At 62.3% G+C, this 19,946-nt stretch overlaps 1 protein-coding gene across 2 annotated transcripts in view; it reads right to left on the reverse strand.

Moving 5' to 3' along the window:
* The window catches only part of GRAMD4 (GRAM domain containing 4), a 68,574-nt gene that overhangs the window by 27,065 nt on the left and 21,563 nt on the right, over positions 1–19,946 (reverse strand). Inside the window, exons 1-3 of one of the 2 annotated variants that reach the window (XM_064491355.1) lie at positions 14,695–14,750; positions 11,292–11,502; positions 7,093–7,213 (exon numbers count right to left, since the gene is read on the reverse strand). In XM_064491355.1, the coding sequence (XP_064347425.1) occupies positions 7,093–7,213; positions 11,292–11,453 (283 nt within the window). In that variant the 5' untranslated portion in view covers positions 11,454–11,502; positions 14,695–14,750. Of the gene's footprint in view, positions 1–7,092; positions 7,214–11,291; positions 11,503–14,694; positions 14,751–19,946 lie in introns of those variants that run through there. The other variant, XM_031463472.2, reaches the window with a different exon arrangement.

The following is a 19,946-nucleotide window of genomic DNA, read 5'->3' on the forward strand; positions in this document are numbered from 1 at the left end:
CCCGGGTCACGTGGCGCAGCTCCCAGCCTGATGGTTCTCTCCTTTTCAAGGCCTGGTGCCGGCTGTGGCATCTGCTGACCTGGCAGACGGCCGGGGCCGGCCGGGGGATGGTAAGGAGGCCCACGGGAGGCCAGGGGACCCAGAATGCCTGCCCAAGATATGACTCAGAACCCCCAAACCTTCCAAGAGTGGAGCGTGCACCCAGGAGAGAGACGCTGGCATGGTCATTCATGAATCCCTCCCTGGGCTCCAGCTCAGCAGGGTCCCCGTGTGAGCTGAGCACGGCAGCCGAGTGCACAGCCTGGAACGGAAGCCAGGGCTGCTCCGGGAGATGCAGCCTGTCCCCACCCACCTCCCACAGGAGCCATCAGGCCACAGGATGTAACGGCAAGGTGGGGGAGGCCTGCGATGCTTGTGAGCCCAGAGGGGCCCTCAGACACACAGCTGTCAGTCTTGGCTTTCTAAGTTTGGTTTCTGCATCCAAAATGCCCCCTTTGTGCAGCCTGGGATCCAAACAAGCCAGGTTACCCTCTAACAGGAGCTTCCAAGGACCCCAACAATGGTGCTCCACAAACCACTGCTTTCAGAGGGACGAGGCAAAATGAGCTACCGACGTGGAGCCCTGACCCCAAGAAAGCAGCACAAGCATTTCTGGAAGCACTCGCCCACGAAGGGCTGGCTGGCCCCCCGGCCTGGCCCAGCCTTCAAGCTGACCAGTGGCATCAGGCACCCCCATCAGCCCACGGCCACCCTGACTTGCGGGAAAGACAGAGGGGACGCCTTGGCTGGTGCCCACCTACGCCTGAGCCACAGGGCCACAGCCCCAGGGAAGTCACTGGGAAAAGGAAGATGGCTTCAAGGCTATTTTTAAACCTGAAAAAGTAAACTCTCAAGGAGGAGTCCTCTTGGCACAGAATTCAACAGGCCCAGCCACAGCCAAAAATAAAAATCAAGTGGTAATCCTTAAATAAAACTGCCTCCCACCGGCCAGGTGCACAAACGCAGGGACCACCCGCAAAGCCCATGCTGCCTCCTGGCCGGGCGGGAGGGCTGCACCCCCGGAGGCCCCCTGATCCCGGGCTCTGTGGCTTCACCTCCATGCGCAGCTTCCCCAGACTCTCCCAGCCTCCCAGTCCAATCCACCCCCCGCCCTGCCCTCACCTCGGACCTCTCTAGAAGGCAGAGCCACGCCCTCCCAACATGGGGGTATCAGGCCCTGAGCCCAGGGCGAGCCCTCACTCGCAGCAACCCCTGGGGAAAACGGTCTGTTACAGGAAAGGCCAGGCTTCTGCCGTCGCCGTCTGCTGCATCTCTCCACAGCACTGACGCCCCGCGGGCTGTCCGCCGCCGGGTGCAGGGGAAACGTCTATGGGACGACGAACACGCTGTCCAGCACCACACCGACGGCTCGGTCACTGGACCCAGAGCTGCTTAAGCTCTTACTTTCTAGCAGGCCAGGCTGCTGGCTGGCTGCTGGCCGACCACTGCGTTTCAGATACATTTTAGGAAACCAAATGGGGGTTCGGTGGTGGAGGAGGGCGTTAAAATGCTTCCTGTGTAAAATAGGAAGAAACAAGATCCCAGCCAGCGTCTTCATGCAGAACAGCTGGTTTTCGGGAACCGCTGACTGCCTTTCAGCAAGCCACGGAGCACGGATCTGACGGCTGAGGTCTGGGCTCTGGGGTCCCGGCCAGCGCTGAGCCAGGAACCACGCCTCACCCCACTCCTGCCCCTCCTTCCAGCCCAGCACTTGGGGAGGTGCTCGGCTGGGTGCTGAGCCAGGCCGGGCTGGTGGGGTCAGCTCGCCTCAGTCCAGCCAGGAGGCAGGGCCGGACATCCACAGTGAATAACAGGTTCTCACCAGGCAGCAGGAGTGACCTAGAAATACGAAATTCTGAGCCAGCCCAGTGGGTCAGACGCGAAATTTTCTGAAGGGCCAACTTCCTTTTTTCTCCTAGATAAATTCTACATGACACGGACACGCAGTCATCTCTGTCTTCATCGGCCAGTTATCTGATCTGTTTGCCCCCTTCCCGTCTAGGGGCCACCCACTTGCCATCCTCACGAAAGGCCAGAAACCACTTCCTAAGCACACCACTCCGGGGCAGAACCGCCGACCCGTCTCTGGCACTGCGGCTGCATCTTCCCAGCTCGATGCCGCTGACTGAATAAGCAGGAGGAGCAGAGTTTAAAAAAAAACCCAGGCCGCCTCCCCACCTCCCACCGAGGGGCATGTGCAGGCCCAGCTCCGAAGGGCCAGGTCTCCAGGTATCTCTGATCACCCCCACCCTGAAACCTGCCACCAGCCAGCTCTGAGCGGCTGCCCCATTCTGTTTCCAGAAGACTTCAATGGTGAGCCTGAGTCACCCAGCTGGCGCCCAGAAACTTCCTTCCTCCGGGCCCCTCTGTCCAGTCTCAGCATCCAGAGCGAGGCCCTCCAGGCCGCTGGAGGCAGACAGCCACCTCCCACTCGTGTCCCTGCCCAGCTGCTGCCGGAAGCCCTTGCACGGGGTCACAGCCGGCCTTGCTGACCTGCGCTGTGTGGCGTGGCTCAGGAGCAAAGGGCCACTCTCCCTGAGCCACCCTCTCCAGGAACCACCATCAGTGTGCCCGTACCAGTGCTGGTGGCCCAGACACAACGGAGCAAGACCCGAGGGCGGGCGCTGAGGGGAGGCCCCTCCAGCGTGTCCGGGGAGAAGCCCACGCCTTCACGTCAGCACAGGGAGAAGATGGGCCCGGAGCCTGGGGCTTAGCCTAGTGGCCAGCAGGCCCCTGCGCACGTCCCCGTGACCCACACTGTGCCAGGTCATTCTGGGGAAGGCCTCTGCCTGCAACCGGTGGCGCTGAGAATCTCCCTTCCCAGAGCCTGCGCCCAGCAGGTGAGGGGGCCGCACGCTCCCGCTCCGAAACCGGACCAGCGCGTGCGTGTGCTCCAGAAGCAGTGACAGCTGGACTGTGTTTCAGGCTAATGCAAACGTACGACGCCTTTCACTTCTTTACGGGCGGCTGTAACAGATTTAGGGTCCTGCCTCCAGTCCCGAGCCAGGCGCCTTTCAACCCCCACTCTGCGCTCCGCCGTCGCCTGTCGGGACCATTTGTGCTCTTCAGTACTTAATGACTGAAGAGAGCCGCTGTGAACTGGGGCTGTTTCCGCTTCTCCGTGAAGGGTAATGGCCTGCTTTCCTGGGGGAAGGTACCACAGACAGCTGAATGGAATTTTAACACCGACCACTTAGGCGTCTTACAGCTGGGGGCGCGCCGGCCCTGAACGGTTCAGTGCCCACAGCTACCTGCGCACTGGGGCCGGGTCAGGAGCGAGAAGCCAGCCCCGCCCTCCGCAGACCAGGGCCGGGCAGCCACCTCGGGACACGGGGCAGCTTCAGCGACAACTCACACCCCTCGGTGGTCCCTGGGGCTGACGGCGTCCTTTCTGACACACAGTATTCCCCGGGGTACTGGGACAGAAGAGACAGTGGAGGAAGGGACAGGCAGGCTCTCCCATGCAAATTCCAACTCTGACCAGGTTTTCCTGGAATTCACTCCTCTCTGGACACTGACTTCCTGTTAATCAGGTCCAGGGCATCACGCCAGACGTTCAGCATATAGAAACAAGGGCCGTCCGAGCACGCGAGGCGCGGCCGCGCAAGCGCCACCGGTAGCTGTGACAGATCGGAGGCAGTGCAGCTACTGTAACCCGTGACTGCAACAGGGAGCGCGGGGCGGCCAGGTGCCCCGGCCACAGCCACACGGCAGGCGGAGCTGGAACCCCGGACACCGAGGACCCCGCCACGTCAGCGTGCAGGAAGTGAGAACGTGCTGATATTTATCCAAGCGGGACGGTAGCCACAGATCTGTATTTGCTTCTACAAAAACTCAATGGAAAGATAAACTGTACAAAGAAAACACACCCGGTTTTCAACAGGGGAGGGGGCTGGGGGTGGACAGGAAGAGAAACTCGAGTTCTCCGCATACACCCTGAAAACAATGTTAGATACCTACAAAACTAAATTTAGTTTTTAAAAGAACTCTCTACAGCCCGGGTGGGGACAACATGGCACCCCAGACCCCCTGGTCAGTCGCCCTGAGGACGCAGCATCCCACCTGCCCTGCGTCTCACCACTAGGAGACGCGAGACAGTCACAGCCCGCGGGTGGTCTCCCTGAGCCCCGCTGAGGTCATGACCACAGCGACTGAGACTCGTTAACGACGTTTAAATCCACAGTCTCATCGTGATGACGCCAAAACCCCCCACAAAAGCCGGAGCCCCGCGCAGGTCACCCCGGGAGGGGCTCCAAGTAGAGACCCAAGCCATTGTTTTGAAAGCGGGATACACAGGGGAGGGACAAGCGTGTCCCCTGCCTTCCCTATGTGCACTATACCAAACAGCTAGGTTTTCAGAAACACACTGGTTAATAAATTGAGAAAGAATAGCAGAAAACGGCCATTGCAGCTGCTAATGAGGTGATGCATGGGGGTCACACGTCCGGGGTGGTGGCACGGAAGTGAGAGCCCACCTCAGGGAAGCTGCCACCACCACCAAGGAGGGCGTCCCCCACAGACCACCCCTCTAGCAGCACCGAGGGAGGGGGACACGCTGGCTCACGTGCTGGGGCCACGGGGACGCCCTGAGCAAGGCCCAGGGTGGGGACGTCCCCCACAGATGGCCTGGCTTCCTCCACAAAGAGCAAAGGGAGAAGCGGGGAGACCCGGCAGAGTAGGAGACAGAAGAGGCACGCCCACCCATCACAGCGTAGGGCCTTGTCTGCGACTCCAGGGAGCTGCCAAAAAATGATGAGACGTTTGGGGAAACTGGGGCTTAAGCTGGGTACGGCGATATTCCTGAAAACCGTGGGGCTCTTTGCCCTCCAGTTGTGCTACTAGATGCTGGCCTTCCGTTCATAAACGTGATGAGCCATCTACTGCAGTATTTACAGAGCAAGTCACAGGACACTGCCTGGAATTTGCTTCAAACGGCCTGCGGGGGAAGGGCCGGGGTGGGAGCGCAGAGGAAACCGGCCTGGCCGCCGGCGACTCCTGCCGAATCCAAAGGCTCGTTACACGACTTCCTCCACTCTGATCCACTTGAAATTTCCCGTAATTAAGAAAGAATGCCTAACATTACCACCCCCTGGGCTGTCAGAGTGGAACTCTGCACTTGTACGACACGAGCTCCCCAGGAGTGAAACAGGACACTGTTCTGGTAAAACCGTGAGGACCAGCCCAGGGACGCCAGCACCGGCCACCCAGGGACGCCAGCACCGCCCACCCAAGGACAGACGGCCTCTTGCCTCTTTTTCTTTTCTCAACACGAGTCAGGTCGCCCCAGACAGTGTCCCTGCGGGTCACAGCTGTCCTGCCCACTCACCTCACTGGTGGACACACCCGCTGCCCACCTCTGCCTGGTACCCCTTCTCCTGGAGACCCCACGCTGGCCCTCCCCAGCCGGGGGGGTGGGCGGGTAGGGGTCCCTGCTAGATGCTCTCTCAGACCCTTCCCCTTTCCATGAGAGCACCTGGCTCTGCTGGTTCCTTGAGCCCCACGAATCACCAATATTCTCCGCTTGACCCACTAAAGGCAATTTCATGAGGCTGCACACACGGATGCCTCAAGCAGGGTCCGCCCAGCTCTGCTGCCCCACACAGCGGCCCCAGCAGTACCAGTGAGCCTCCCTGCAGAAGCTCAGCACAGGCCAAGGTCAAAGGTACCAGGCCCCCCACCACCCACAGCGCCGGGCAGTCCGGGCAGTCCGGGCAGTCCGGGCAGACCCAGCCTGGCCCTGTCTCCCCAGCCAGCTCAGTGGCCACCTTGGACTGAGTCGCTCCACTGCGCCACCCTCAGAACCATGGGGGCCAGGACCCTGCGGCTGAGCGCTGGCTGGTAAGGCACAGACGGGCATGCACACAGGCAATGCCCCGACACGTGTGCGTGACCAGGCACACTCGCCAAGGGAAGCACAGATCTGGGGGAAGGCGGAGCAGCAGGTGGTGCGCAGAGATGCTGTGAGAGCCGCGCTGCCCCCCGCCTGGGAGAAGAAGGCAGGCCCACCTCTGCGGTCTCCCCACGCAGCTCAGACACCCGCCTCCGTCTGCAGGCGAGGGTCCACCTGCCACACGGGTGGCAGGGGCGGCAATGCTGGTCCCCATGGCTAGAGCTCAGACAACACTTGTCATGCGAAAGGGGGAGGACAGGAGGAAAGGACTCAGGTAGGGACAGAGGATGGGGCCTGTGGGCAAGCAAGGGTGTGGCTGCTTGGTCCCAAGCATCAGAGGGACGCCCTAGCTGGGCATGGCACCTGAAGGGAGGTGAGTCGCGTGGGCCCTTCCTCCTGGGCCCGGGCAGCTCTCCCGGTGGCTCCGGGCACTCAGGGCCGAAGCTGCATCTTTCCCCTGGTATTTTTTTCCTAACAGCATCGCCCGCACCCTCGTGTTAGCTCTGAAACCCTGTCACGCAGCAGGCCACGTGCGCGGGCTTCAGGGCAGGTCTGCCTGGTGGAAGCCCCCACAAGGCAGACGACTTAACCTCACAGCAGGTCGCGCTCCTCAGCCCTGGCCCCTCCGCCTCCTCAGCTGTAGAGCGGGAGGACGCAGGGGGCGGTGAGAGGAGAAAGACACCACATCAGATGAGACCGTCTCTGTGAGGAGCCCCAAAGCCCTTCCAGAACAATCTCTACTGTCCCCACCACCCAGAGGCCAGACGCCAGGAGCAGGGCCGATGGTCAGAGCACACATGTCGGGACCCCATGCTTGCGGCCGACAGGCAGAGAAACCCGCCGGCTCCCTGCTTGATGTGCAAACTGAACAGAACAGGACAGCGAAATTCAGACCCCCCCAACAGCTCTGGTACATCCCGAGTTAGCCGCTGCAACGCGCCAGACTCACTAAAGCAACGAGAGTTTCCAGGGGACATTTCATTCCTTCCCCGGGACGCTCCTCTCCCCTCGAGAGTAAGGACATCACAGCTGTGCCGACAGGAGCGCAGGGCTTCAGACGCAGGAGGCAAGAGGCCATGTGGGGACGTCCCCACCGTGAGCCCAGTGACAGCAGTCACGACCCAGCAGCGCCCCCTGCCCCTCCCTCCCCGACTGGTACTCACGTAAGAAGTGTTTTTCCAATAAGGCGATTTCCAGGTGACCTTTGATCTCATTTAATCGATCAAACTCCGTCCGGTTGAAGTCCTGGACTCCTGCAGCCATGATGAGGGTCCCTGGACCAGCCTAGAAGGAAAACGCCAACAGCTCAGAGGAGCTGCCTGGGCGCATTCTGCGTCCACATTCTGCGTCTCTAAGGGGCACCCCGGGACCCCCTGTCCGGAAGGGCCGGTCCACAGGGCTCCTGGCCCAGGAGCGCCAGCTCTGCCTCAGACCCGCACCAGTTTGCCTCGGCTCCACCTGCCGGTGGGAGGGACACCTCACACAACGTGGGCCTCCCAGAGCCCCGGCGAGCCCGGCTTTCAGAAATAATGAGTTAAATCCGGAAGCGCGACACCGAGCTTCCAGATGGTCACAGTACGGCTCTCAGGCTGCGGAGGGCAGGAAACCACGGAGATCTGCGCGGGCCCACATGGCCACATCCCTGGAGGAGGGTGGGCCCAGCCACAGGGCCTGAGCCCTCACGCCCCGGGAGCACCAGGACTCCAGGAGGTGGGCGAGGACGTGGCCACGTGCCAGGCTCCGAGGTGAGCAAACTCCAAACAGGGCCCTGTCCTGTCACACAGAGGGCTAATTAAAGCCACCACCCTCTGTCCCGACGGGCCCAGGGCAGGCTCTGGTTACAGGCCACCACTGACCCTGGAAAGGAGCCAGGGCACACCAGCTCACAGCCGACACCCCCACGGTCACCCCACACCGCTTCCCGCTGCTGACCGGGTGAGGGGCAGTGCCCAAGCGCCCCACCCTCTGATGGGGGTCTGACTCCCTAGTTTTGGTCCCCACGACCCTCCAAGGCTGGGTGAGGGTGGAAGGGGACACGCAGCCTGGACAGGGCCCGTGACAGCCCTGGGGACCTCTCCATACACATGTCGTCTGCTCTGAGGCCACAGCCCAAGAAGGAGAAGCTGACACCGGGGAATCGATGGGTGCTGGTAAGTCTACAGCAGCCCTGCCTGACACTTGACCTCTTGGACTTCCAGCTGCTCTGGTTCCCAGAGGGCAGGGGCCAGGCTCTGTTTACCGGGCAACCCCCCAGGCCTGGCAGGACAGGTAAGGGGAGACTGGGGCAGTGGGTGGAAGGCAGGGTACCCCCCGCCCTGCCGCAGGGAAGATGGCGCGTACTTGTCCACTCACCCCAGCAGATGAGTTTGTCCCTCTTTTGCCCATCCCCTACCGCAATGGCCAAGGTGGTGGCCCCAGACCAGAGGGCAGAGGCTGGCCCAGAAAGGAGGGCCTGCACTGATTCAGTCACAGGACACTGGGCTCCATGCTGCTAGCAACTTCCTCACCAAAGCAAGGAGGGCGACCCCCAGTTTGCAGGCACCGCCTGGACACATTAATCCACGTCTTCAGATGGCTGTAACTCACATCAGCCTCTTAGCTGCTGGAACTAAACTCCTCTGGAACTTGCCCCAGAGCTTTAAGGACCCCTCACAGGGGCCCCCGGGTCCACAAGGGCCTGGGACGCTCATGGCTTCAGTTGGACCTGGTGCCGAAGCCATAGCAGCTTGGCTGGGGACCCACGGGACGGCTGGGATGGTGAGGACCGGCTCTGGGCAGCCGACCAGCTGGCGGAGACGCCGATGGGGACAGCAGGCACCGGGGTGGTGCTCTGAAACTCTGGGGGCCGAACCACTCTGCGCGCCCCGGGGTCTCTCCAGCTGACCGCTTCTCAGACCCCTCTCCAGCTGGGGGTCAAGGGCCTGGACAGGGACCTGAATGAACAAGCCCACCAAGGCTGCAGGGTCACGTCCATGGAACTGGGGAGCGGGTCCAGCCGCGTCTCCGTCCTCCAGCTTCCCAAGAACCGTGTCTCAACTAGGCAGCCCCTCCCACCCCGACTTTTGGAGGCATCTGCCACCCTGCCTCCCTGTGCGTGGGGTCACTGCCTCTGCCCCCAACTCTAGGGCGCCAGTCCCCTCCTCCTTGCTGCGCCCCTCATCTTACTGGCCTGACACTGACCACTCGGTGGACCGTGGCCTGGGGCTCCCCATCTTTCTCTTCCATGCCCCCCCCCGCCCAGCCACACACTGACCTGGACATCACTCCACCTGCTCCACTGTAGCCCTGCACACCCCGCCTCCTGGGACCCCTCCCTCCCTCTGTCCTCTCACCGTGGGGGCTGGATTCTACCCTCAACCACCGGGTCCACCCACCGCCTTTGCCCCAGGACACTGATCGCCCACAAAAAAGGAAATAAGAATGAATCCTGACACTAGAGCAGGACCGCCCCCGAAGACACGGTGCTGAGACAGGCCCATCACAGGGGACAAGCACCCAGGCTCCCTCGTGATAGGCCTGGAGGAGTCGATTCACGGAGACAGGAGGGAGGTGGTGGGGGTCAGAGGCTGGGAGCTGGTGTCTGGTGGGGACAGAGCTTCACTCTGGGAAGATGAAAAAGTTCCAGAAACGGATGGTGGTGACAGCTGAACAACATTGTGGATGTGCTTAACGCCACCGGGCTGTGCACTTAAAAACTATTTAAACTGCTCGATTTTACATTATGGGTGTTTTACCACAATTTAAAAGAAATAAAAAAAAAAAATGTCAACACAGGCAAAGATGACCCACCTCCCTCCTCGTAAAAACCATGTAAGTTAAAAGCACTCGGAGCTGCCACTCCCCACCCCTTGGGTTGGCAAACCAGAAACACCCAAGACACCCCGTGCTGGTGGCAAGGGCGTGGGCCACGGGCCCCTCACGAGGGCGCAGCGCACACCACAGAAGGGTGGCTGGTGACGGCCACCAGGATGACAGACACCTGGACCCAGCCCACCCACCTGGGCCACGTGGGCACAAGGCTTGTGAGAGTGACAAATGCCAAGAGCTCGGGGCACCAAGTGTCCCTTGGGAGCAGAGGTTAAATGAAGGACGTCACATTCCACTGTGGGATGCTGAGCCCATCCCCCATCATAGAAGCGAGCCAGGGAAGCGTCAGGAGGAAGCAAGGGTGGAGGCGGGTGTGCAGTGAGTCAGTGTGACAGGCATTTACACACATGACCCTGAGCTCGCCCCCCACCCTCAGGTCCTGCCCTCGGCCCTTGCCGAACAGCTGGTCCCACCCCTCTTCTTAGGACAGTGCCTGCGACCCCCACAACGTCCCAGTGGGCAGGTAGATGCTGCCAGACTACACTGGGGGTCACACCAAGGGGGCCCTGGTCCAGCACGGGGCCCTGCGGCTGCAGGGGTCAGAGGAAGCCCAGGCGGGGGTCCCCGCCAGGCTCTGCAGCCCAGCCCCGCCTGTCACCACTCGTTCCTGCAGGAGCTAGACAGCGTGAACGACGCAGGGAGCCAGGAGGGGCGAGCGCTCCGCCACATCTGGAAAGAAAACCTAGCTCAGGTGTTCGGGGAGGAACCGACAGCTCACCAAACCCGGTGTCCACTCCAAGGTCGCCCACCACGGGTGATGGGCGGCTCCAGGCTTCCTCGGTGGCAACGCGGGGGACTCAGGGAGCTGTGCTCAGCACAGAGAGCCCAGCGGTCACGCCGGGCCAGGAGTGGGCCACAGGGAGCCCGCCCTCCCTACCACACGCCTGCTGACCAAACACAAGCTCCCAGGAGGCAGGGCTGGCCCGGCCCTGTGGAGGGTTCCCACCGTCCAAACGAGGGGTGCCACTGCCTGGCCTGCAGGAGCCACTGTTCCCTCGTGGGCTGAGGACATGCAGCCTGGGCTCAGCCAGCTGCCGGGATCGGTGATGTGCACCCTGGACGGCCGGACAGACCAGCCAGAGGCTTGAGGACCCAGCGACTCCCAGACAGTGCCCTCGGCCGCCCTGGGTCAACCTCCCAGGGGCCAGGCTGGGGCCGCAGCCTCACTCCTGCATGAGAAGTCTGCGAGCCACCCAGAAAACCAACCAGGAAGGGAAAGAAATCCAGCCTCTGGACAAATGCTGGGTAAAGGAAACGCTGTTTTATCCCCGATCTGTGGACAAGCCCCCACCCGAGAGACTGGGGGGCAGAGGGTCGGGGGCCGAGGGGGAGCAAGCCCCACTGGTGTCAGACCAGCCCAGGCAGGACACAGTCCACCCAAGTCCACTGGCCCCCGAGGATGGGGACAGTCCCATTCTGCAGCGAGGGACCCAGGGTCTGTGGCCACACGGAGGAGGGGGATGCTCTGGTCCCAGGGCCCGCACGGCGTACTCACAGGGTCCCTCAGCTCCTCGCCGTCCCGGGGCGAGGTCCGAGGTGTCTTCAGGGGCACCTCGTCTCCGCATTCGGTGTCCGAGGCGTTTGGAGACTCTGCCAGATCGAGGAAGTCGTCCCTCTTGTGACCTCTGAACCTGATCTTGTCCAGTCTCCTTAGCATGTTCAGCACTGAGCCCCTCTGCTTTACCTTAACATGACGGTCGGGGTCCCTGCAAGAGGAGAAGAGGGATGCATGGTCACCTGGTCAGTCGCCTGCTGGCCACCTACCTGCCCATGCACCCACAAGCCCCCCACACGCGGCTCCAGGCCGCAGCCCTGGGCTGGGACCAAGCACTGCCCTCGGGGAGCGGCCAGTCCCACTACTCAGGGAACCCAAGGTCCACAGGTGCCCGTCTTGTGCCCACCAGGCCCGGGCCCTGTCACCCCCACCTGGCTAGGGTGGCTGCTGACCTCGGACCTCTGTCACCTACCCAGGCTAACTCCCCCGTGCACCCCGCAGGGCAGAAGGAAGCCACATCTCTGGGTGGGCCCTCCCAGCATAGAGGTGGGCCCAGCCTGGAGCAGGAGGGCAGCCGGACCCTGGTGCTGGCTCAGCAGAGGGGGCGGCTGTGCTGGCGTGGAGGGCACACATACATTCACACACACGTGCACACACACGTGCACACCAGGACGGACATGCAGTGGGGCCCCCGTTCCCCGCGTCCCTGCCCCGACTCAGCCAGGAAGGCTCAGGGGCAGGGTGTGAGAGGCCCTGCTGCTTGTCCAGTCGGCCTCACTCCGAAGACCCCAGTCACATGCCCCTTGGCCCGGGGCTGCAGGTCAGGGAGCTCCCACGAACCCCGGCCCTCAATCTCCATGAGACCCCGCAGGGCAGGGATGCTGGACACGCCAGGGCTCACAGCCCGTCCCGCCACTCCCCACCTTTCTGAGCCTCAGCTTCCCCCTCTGAAGCGGGCAGCACACGGATCAGGCCAAAGCACCCCGAGATTTTAACGTGACGCACGAGCGCCCGACACCCAGCCTGGACCCAGTACACAGCACGATGATGTCCGCGCAAGGCGGGCAGGAAGCGGGGTGAGCAGGGTGGAACCCATCAGCTCGGCCCTCGCTGCCCAGCTGGGGTACTTCACGGAGAACCGCGAAGGCGGGAGAAGCACGTCCTGTTTTGGACGGGGCAGGCTCGGAGGTGCTCAGACCGTTAAATCATGTTAAGTCACAGCCTAAGGAAGGGTGCCCGTCTGCAGCCTCCAAGGGGCCTCCACTCCACCCACACCACTGCTCAGGGCAAGAAAGCTTGCTCACAGAGGGGGCTCTGGAAACCCGGTCAGGAAGACCCAGGGCTCGCTCTGGTCTCCGAGGACAACGGAGGTTGCGGCACGTCAGAGGAGGAGCGCAGGAGCCCCTGGGACAGGCGCTTCTCGGGCCCCACGTGGAACACTAAGGTGGCCCAACGTGGCCCTGGAGCAAAAGCCACATGAAACCTACCACTCCCTGGAACCCAGGGGAACCTGCGCAACGCCATGGGGCTGGGGGAGGCAGTGTCCCTGCTCGCGTGGCGGGCAGGGGGCACACAGCCAGCCACCTGGAAATGATATCCAAGTACAGGAGCTGTGCACTCCAGAGGGCCTAAAAGGTTAAGTAAACTTTAAAAAAAAAAAAAAAAAAAAGAGAGAGAGCTTATCAAGTCCCTAGAGAGAGCGCGACGGTCTACGTTCAGAGACTGAAAAACTAATGAAAGGTAAAAAAAAAAAACAACAAACCTCTAACTGTCAACAGGACAAAAGTAAACTACCATTTGTTTTAAAAAAAAATGCAATGAAACAGAAGACACCTGTAGCAAAAAGAGTGTATGAGAACTAGCATATTTGCTGTAGGACAACCTGAACAGGGTGATGAAAGTTAGAGGCCTCGGTACACAGACGACGCACAGACTCCCTGAGCAGAGGAGTCCCGGCAGGAGGAAAGCTACCAGCACTCGTGCAAAACCCTGCAGCTTCCCTGGGAAGGAATCCGAAGCCAGGGACGCGGCGGCGGCGGCGGGAAGCACCAACACTGGCACCGACGCCCTTCGGACAGTGATGCCCCGTCTCGGGACGCGTCCCAGGAGCAAGCTGAACAACGGCGAGCGTCTTGGCAGCACGGCGGCCGGGCGGGGGCTCTGAGCGCTGCAAGGACTCACGGGGTGTCCCTGGGGTCACAGAGGCAGTTATAAAATGCTGCTGCCCCGTGGACACCGTGGTGGCCAACGGGCATCTAAAGAGACCTCAGGTGACACAGGACCCTGAGGGAGGCTCGTGGGAGGCCGTAAACTTCTCTCCAAATGTCCTGTCACGCTTCCCCACTGCTATTTTTGTTTTACTCATGCTCCCATTGCTTTTCTAACTTGAAAAATAAAAATAAACCAGGTAGAAAGTGCTGGCATGTAAACCTACTTCCTTCCATTTTCCAAAGGACCTGAGGGGCCCCTCATCACGCAGCATCCGTCATAAGGCGGTGGAAGGGTGGGCGGCCCGGGGCGGGCTGCCTTCCCGGGAGGGGAGCTGCCCGTGTCACGCAGCCACACTCCTCTCCGACACTGGGATCTGGTCAGAAGGTCCCCCGTCTGGGGCTTTCACGATCCTGCAGGCTGGGGCCGTCTTCCTTCCCGATTCAGCCGAGCAAGCAAAGGAGGCCGCCAGGGGCGAGGGGACAAAGCACCGAGTGTCCACCCGCTACCATCAGAATGCTCCTCACGCCCAGCACGGGGCCCACGCGCTGCCCTACCCAGCGGGCCCCAGCTCACAGCCCCCAGCTCACCCCACCCCTCCCCATGCCTGCTCACGTGAGCCCCCAGTGAAGCCATCTGAACACACAGCCCACCCGAGCCAGGGGGTGCCAAGGGCCTACTCCCATCCCCACCAACCCCCATCCTGCCCCAGACTCCTGGGCTCCTGGAAAGGCGAGCAGTCCATCTGTTCTCCAATAAGGACCAGGCACCAGGACACCCGACCGCCCCTCCCAGGTGGGTCCGGGGTGGTGGGGAAGCCCTCCCCATCACAGCCCCACGCCGGGCTCTCCCACACCAGGACGACACCATCTCAGCAACACCGTTCAACCCTGTCACCCCCAGCTTTCAGATGAAGACAGAGAACCGACATGGATGTGGTCCACGGACAGCAAGGGACACCAAGTGTGGCCCAGAGCGGGGCCCTCCCCACAGGGCCGGCGGCAGCGGACGCCGTCACGACAAATCTCACTTGCGCCTCCCGTTCTGGGTGCTTCCATGCGTCTCCCCCTCCCCAGCACCCGCCCAGCCTTCCCCTTCCCCAGCCAGCCCCCACGCCCCACGGCCCACGGGGAGAAAGCCTGCCTCCCCAGAACCAGCCCCTCCACGTGCACCCAAAGGTGCCCTGCACACCCACCCCTCAAGGTGGAGCGGCCCCTCAGAGTGGGATCTGCTGCCCTGGCGCCTGAAGCTCTGGGACCGATCCCGTCCCTGTACCTCCACGTGGGACACGCTCCCTGCGGCTACTCCAGAGCCCTGCTCAGAGCCGCCGCACCTGCAAGGAATCTGCAACCGAGGGCCAGGGAGGCAGCGAGACGGAGCAGGCACCACGTGGGGCACCTGTGCGGAGGCCCAGGCAGCGGCCCCCGGCTCCAGGCAGTGCCCACTGGGCTCCAGGCCCTCGGGACGCAGGACTGAGGCCAGCTCTGGCCCCGGGACACAAAGCACGCTGCTCTGGAAACCCGCTGAAAGGCCCCTGGACACACAAAGGCAGCAGTGTTCAGGGAATTCTGGACTAGGAAACCACAAAGGACTTTACTTCCCCTCCCAGCCCAAGATTTAGAGAACAGTGGGTCCCGGTCCAGCGCCTGCCACGTCCCAGGTCCCAGGATTCTCCCTCGATGCACGGTGCACGCCACCCGCCGTGTGCACCCGGATGGCCAGCCAGGGCCTGGCTTCATCCCTGGTTATCTGGTGGCTCTTCTGCAGATCCCAGGATAAACTATGTCCGTTTTCCCAAAGGAAGAAGTGCTTATCCTAAATCACACTCCTGGGGAGTCACACATGTTGGGCGAGGACTGAGCCCCTCCCTCCTCCCCACCCCAAGCCAGTCCCAGCCAACCACCCAGCCCTCTGCCAGGTCTGTGTCCTCCGGGAAGACAGCCTCAGAGCCCCGATCCTAACTGACACCCCAAAGCCCATAGCCCTACAAGATGAACCCCAAGGACCCCAACACACACATGTCTCCAGGCCCGCCTGGGGTCCCCATGGAGGGCGACCCCCAGAAGCAGTCCAGGTGCCCGAGACCCAGGAGGCACATGAGACTACTCCCCCCATTCATGCCAGGCTCAAGATTCTGGTTCCACCCGATGACCCATGGGTCTCCCCAAGCTCAAGGCCTGTCAGGGAGCCCCACCCTCACCCCGGATCGACGCCTCGGTCCTGCCGGGCTGGGCACAGTCAAGGGGACCCCCAATGCTCAGAGGCTATGCTGACTCCGTGCCCACCAGCCTCCCCCAGTGTCCACTGCCGGTGGGATGTCCTGTCAGTAAAACCTCGACTCTGCCACCCACAGCTGGAGCCTCAGCGGACCCTCCCACTGGATGGTATCTGTGACCATCAAACAGAACCCTGGAAGGAGCCGGTGCCCAGGTGATCACCCCCACAGCCACCTACAGGCGGTCGGCCCCGTCTCCACACCAGGCCCCGCACCTGTGCTCCTCGCCCCCACCCCACCCTCCTGCCCGGCCAGCCAGGTCCGGGCAGCCACAGCAGCTCACAGAGCCCCTCCTCCAGGTGGCAGGAAACCAGATTCGGCGGCTGGAACCCCTCCCAGGGCTCCCGGTCTCCCTGACACTGGGCTCCAGCCCTCCTGAGCCCCTCAGAGTCCTTTGGCCACCACAACTGTTCCTCTGCAGGAGTGCCTAGCACTTCCGGTTCTGGGGCATCCCATGCTGGCTCCTTCTCCTCCCAGTACCCCTCAAGCTCCACTAGTCCTTCTGGTTTGGCGTCCTGGAACTCCCAGCTAACCCCTCGTTTGGGATTTGCGCCCCCGGCCCCACCTGTCAGCACACACGGCCGAGGGCAGGGGCAGGCACAGCCGGCAGTGCCAAGGGCCAAGGGCCGGCGGGCTCGGGGCACTGGGGAAGGAGGGGACGGTGCACAAAGGCAGGGTCCCCGGGGCTGGGCTCCGAGTGCCCTGCCGGGAGGGCCAGGCCCACATCTGCTCAGAGCCACCCGGCCACGGATGCCTCAAAGGGCCAGCGTCGGACTTTGCCCCTCAAGCCCCGGGGAAGCAGCGTCCCTGAACCCACAAACGCCTATAGAGCTTAACTCCGAGGCTTCAGCAGCCGGACGTTTCCCCAGGAGGAGGCCTGCATTCCTCAGGGGCTTTCCCTCCTACACAGCTCAGGCCAGACTCCCTCGCCCCCTCCCGCCCCCCCCCCCACCCCGTACCAGGAGCTGAGTTTCCTGCGCGGTAACAGGAAAGCTGCCCAGAGTGCTTTGGGCTCCGTGACCCCCCAATGGCCAGGGTGGCCCGGGAACGCAGGTCAGGAAGAGGAGAGCTGAGGGGGTCCGGTTTGAGCCGCCCTCCCCTCCTCTGCAAACTGGGACCGTGCACGACCTAGCAACACCCCGAGACCTCTGGGCACAGACGTACAAACATTTATAAAAATCTCAGTGATGAAGATGTGCAGCGAGCTTACAAACAACAGCAACACATTCGCTCTTCCCTGTACGTTCCATTCAGCCAAGCGGCCCTCACACTCGCTCTACTGCTTCCTGCTGAAACCCTCCCTCCACGGTCAGCCAGGGCTGCAACCCACAAGCGAGCATGGTCCGACAGGAACGTCGGGGCTGTGCCACGTGCTACTACGGCGGCAGCGCGGGGCCCCCTCACGGCGAGGAGATCCCCAGCTCTGAGCTTTCACCGCCCCCAGGTCTCCCGCGCACCCTGAAGCCTGCCGGGCCCGCATCTCAGGCACGGGCAACAAGCTCGCCTCCACGCTCCGGGGGCCGCACGTCCTGGCTGCAGCGCAGAGAGGAGACAGCTATTGTTACACCGCTTGGCAGACGGGGACGCTGAGGCAGGGCGCGAGAGGAGGGCCCCATCAGGAACATAAACCAACCTCACTGGGCTCGAGCTTGTACTTGCCTCGTCAGACAGCCCCAGCCTCCCACCCTCCCCAGCACATGCCTCTGTTGATACATCCATCACGCTGCACGACAGCTCACACACCCCTCTGCCCAGGAGACTGAGTGGGGAGCCTGGCAGACTGGCCACAGATGTTTATTTAAACAAAACAAAGCTAACAGGAAAACCTACCGTAGAGGAGCAGGTAGATAAAAGCCCAACTGCTGTCTAAGCAAATAAACTAAGCAACAGGAAACATAAGAACTCACTTCTGGCGAAGGCATTCTTTTTTTCAACTCTCTCCATCACTCTCAGCATTCAGGACTTGGAGGATCCAGCCAGGAGAGAGCTGGTAGGAAATACCTTCTGGATTCCCAGAGTCATGACTTCCTGCCGTCGCCCTGGCCCAGACCCTGAAAGCAGACCGGGGCTGCAGCTCGCAGCTGTTTGAGAGCAGGGTGTTCCCCAGATGCACTAGGACATGGCACCAGGCTTGGCAAACCTGCTCTGTGACGGGCCAGGCGGTGAATGTCTCGGGCATGGCAGGCCACACGGCCTCTGTCATAACTTCTCAGCTCTGCTGTGCTGTGAAACAGGTGTGGCTCCGGGCCAGTGAAACCTTATTTACAGAAACAGGCAGCGGAGAGCTACGTTTGGGCCATGGGCCATGGTTTACTGTCCCTCACCTCAAGGCAGTAAGTGCCCGGCAGAACAAGGACTCTCAAGCAGGTCCCAGCACTCCCCGGCCCCTAACAGGCTCAGCACGCGGGACCCCCTTCCAGTGGCCTCGCCACTCACACTCGGGCGAGGGCCTCGCCACCGTCCCGTCTTCTCTAGGAAAGGGGTGAGGGCACAGAGTCGTCCACGGCGAGGCCAGCAGCCTGAGGCCAGAAGCGGCTCAGTGAGGGAGTCCCACACACCGCAGTCCACTCTGGCCCGTCCCACCTGGGCCGTGTGCCGGGGCCTCCCCCGCCCTCCACCTTCTGCACCCCACCCAAGGCAGAGGGGCCGGCTGCCAGCTCTGAGTAACCCATCACTGGAGGCCCCCACCCACACTGAGGTCCCAGGCAGGGCCCCCGCTCTGCAGAGACAAACAGCACACTGAAAAGGACCTCACTAAGCCAGGAGCCTGCCCTAAGCACCATCTTCCGCCTGGAACACCCCAATCCACCCTGCAAGACTGTGCACTGCCGCTCCCCCCAGGAAGGCTCCCCCACCCCCTCCCTGTCCCCAGAGCACTCAGCTCAACTACAGGGACCCCACCCGCCCCGCCTCAGCGTCTGGGCCCAGCACGCGGCCTGGGAGGGAAGCAGTGGGAGGGAGGCGTGTTTTGAAGACCATCCTGTCCCCGAGGAAATCTAGCACCAAAGTCACCCACGTGGCCTTAATCAACTCCCGGGGGAAAGAGCCCTGGGCTGCCTCCAAATGCCCTGCCTACAGCAGCTTTCTTCTTTTCTTAAACGTGGCCCAGCCAAGGCCCAGGGCTCCCTCCCGGGGCCCCCTGGACTCACCCGCAGACCGATCCCCGGGATGTTTCCCAGCCCAGTGCGGGTTGTCTCCACGAAGGCTTTCCACCCTGCGCAGACAGGGCACAACCCACACTTCCCACTGGGCTGGCCCAGGAAGGAGGGAGCCCGGGGCCTGCCAGCAGAGGGGCTCGGCTGGCCGCCCTCGCTGCAGAGCTCACGTCCAGTGAAAAGGAAAAACCAGCAAAAACAAACAAACCTCTGGGTCCTCTCTGCACCTGCCGCCCAGGCAGCCACCCAGGCAGCCGCCCAGTGTGGCAGACGGTTCTCACATGAGCTCCCCCGGCGGGGCCGAGGCAGAGTGGGCTGCGGCTAAACGAGACAAGCTCAATGAGCGCCTGTAATGCACGTTGGTGCCGGGGACCGTGGCAGCGGCTCACCATCTGGCAGGGATCAGGAACGGAATGGAAGTGAGCACCACACATCCAGGAGTAACAGTAACGAGCCAGTCGAGCGTTTAATGAGCACCTACTACATACAGGTGCAGTTGGGAACAGGATGCAGAGGAGGTGACGGGCCAGGACAGGTGCTCTGAGGAGGTGATGGCTACACCGCGGGCAGTGGTACCACAGAGCCGGCCGTGCCCTGCAGAGGCAGGCACCCCAGACAGAGCCCTCACACCAGAACAAGCCAGAAGGAAATGACTGAGACAGGCAGGAGCAGACCGGGCGCTGGGGTCCATTCGAGTTGGCTGCCAGGCAGGGGAGGGAGGGCGGCCTGGCCAGGCCGGCAGATGTGGACCTTGCAGGACACACCGATGCACTGGTGGGAGGGGCGAGGGCAGAGCACCCACCCACGGTCACTTTACTAGTAGCCACGCTGCACAGAGAACAAGTGCGTTTGCTGCTCCCAGGCCTCATCTCTCTTCATCCTCACGTGCCAGCCTCCGGGGACCCTCGCACCCAAGCCTGTCTCTGGGCCTGACATGCACTAAGAACTTAATGAGCCTCAGCTGCTACTATTACGGTGCCTCCCCTTCCAATGAGAGGAGGAAACTGAGGTTCAGTG

The sequence above is a fragment of the Camelus dromedarius genome, chromosome 11 (genome assembly GCF_036321535.1).
Source record: "Camelus dromedarius isolate mCamDro1 chromosome 11, mCamDro1.pat, whole genome shotgun sequence".
NCBI lineage: Eukaryota > Metazoa > Chordata > Mammalia > Artiodactyla > Camelidae > Camelus > Camelus dromedarius.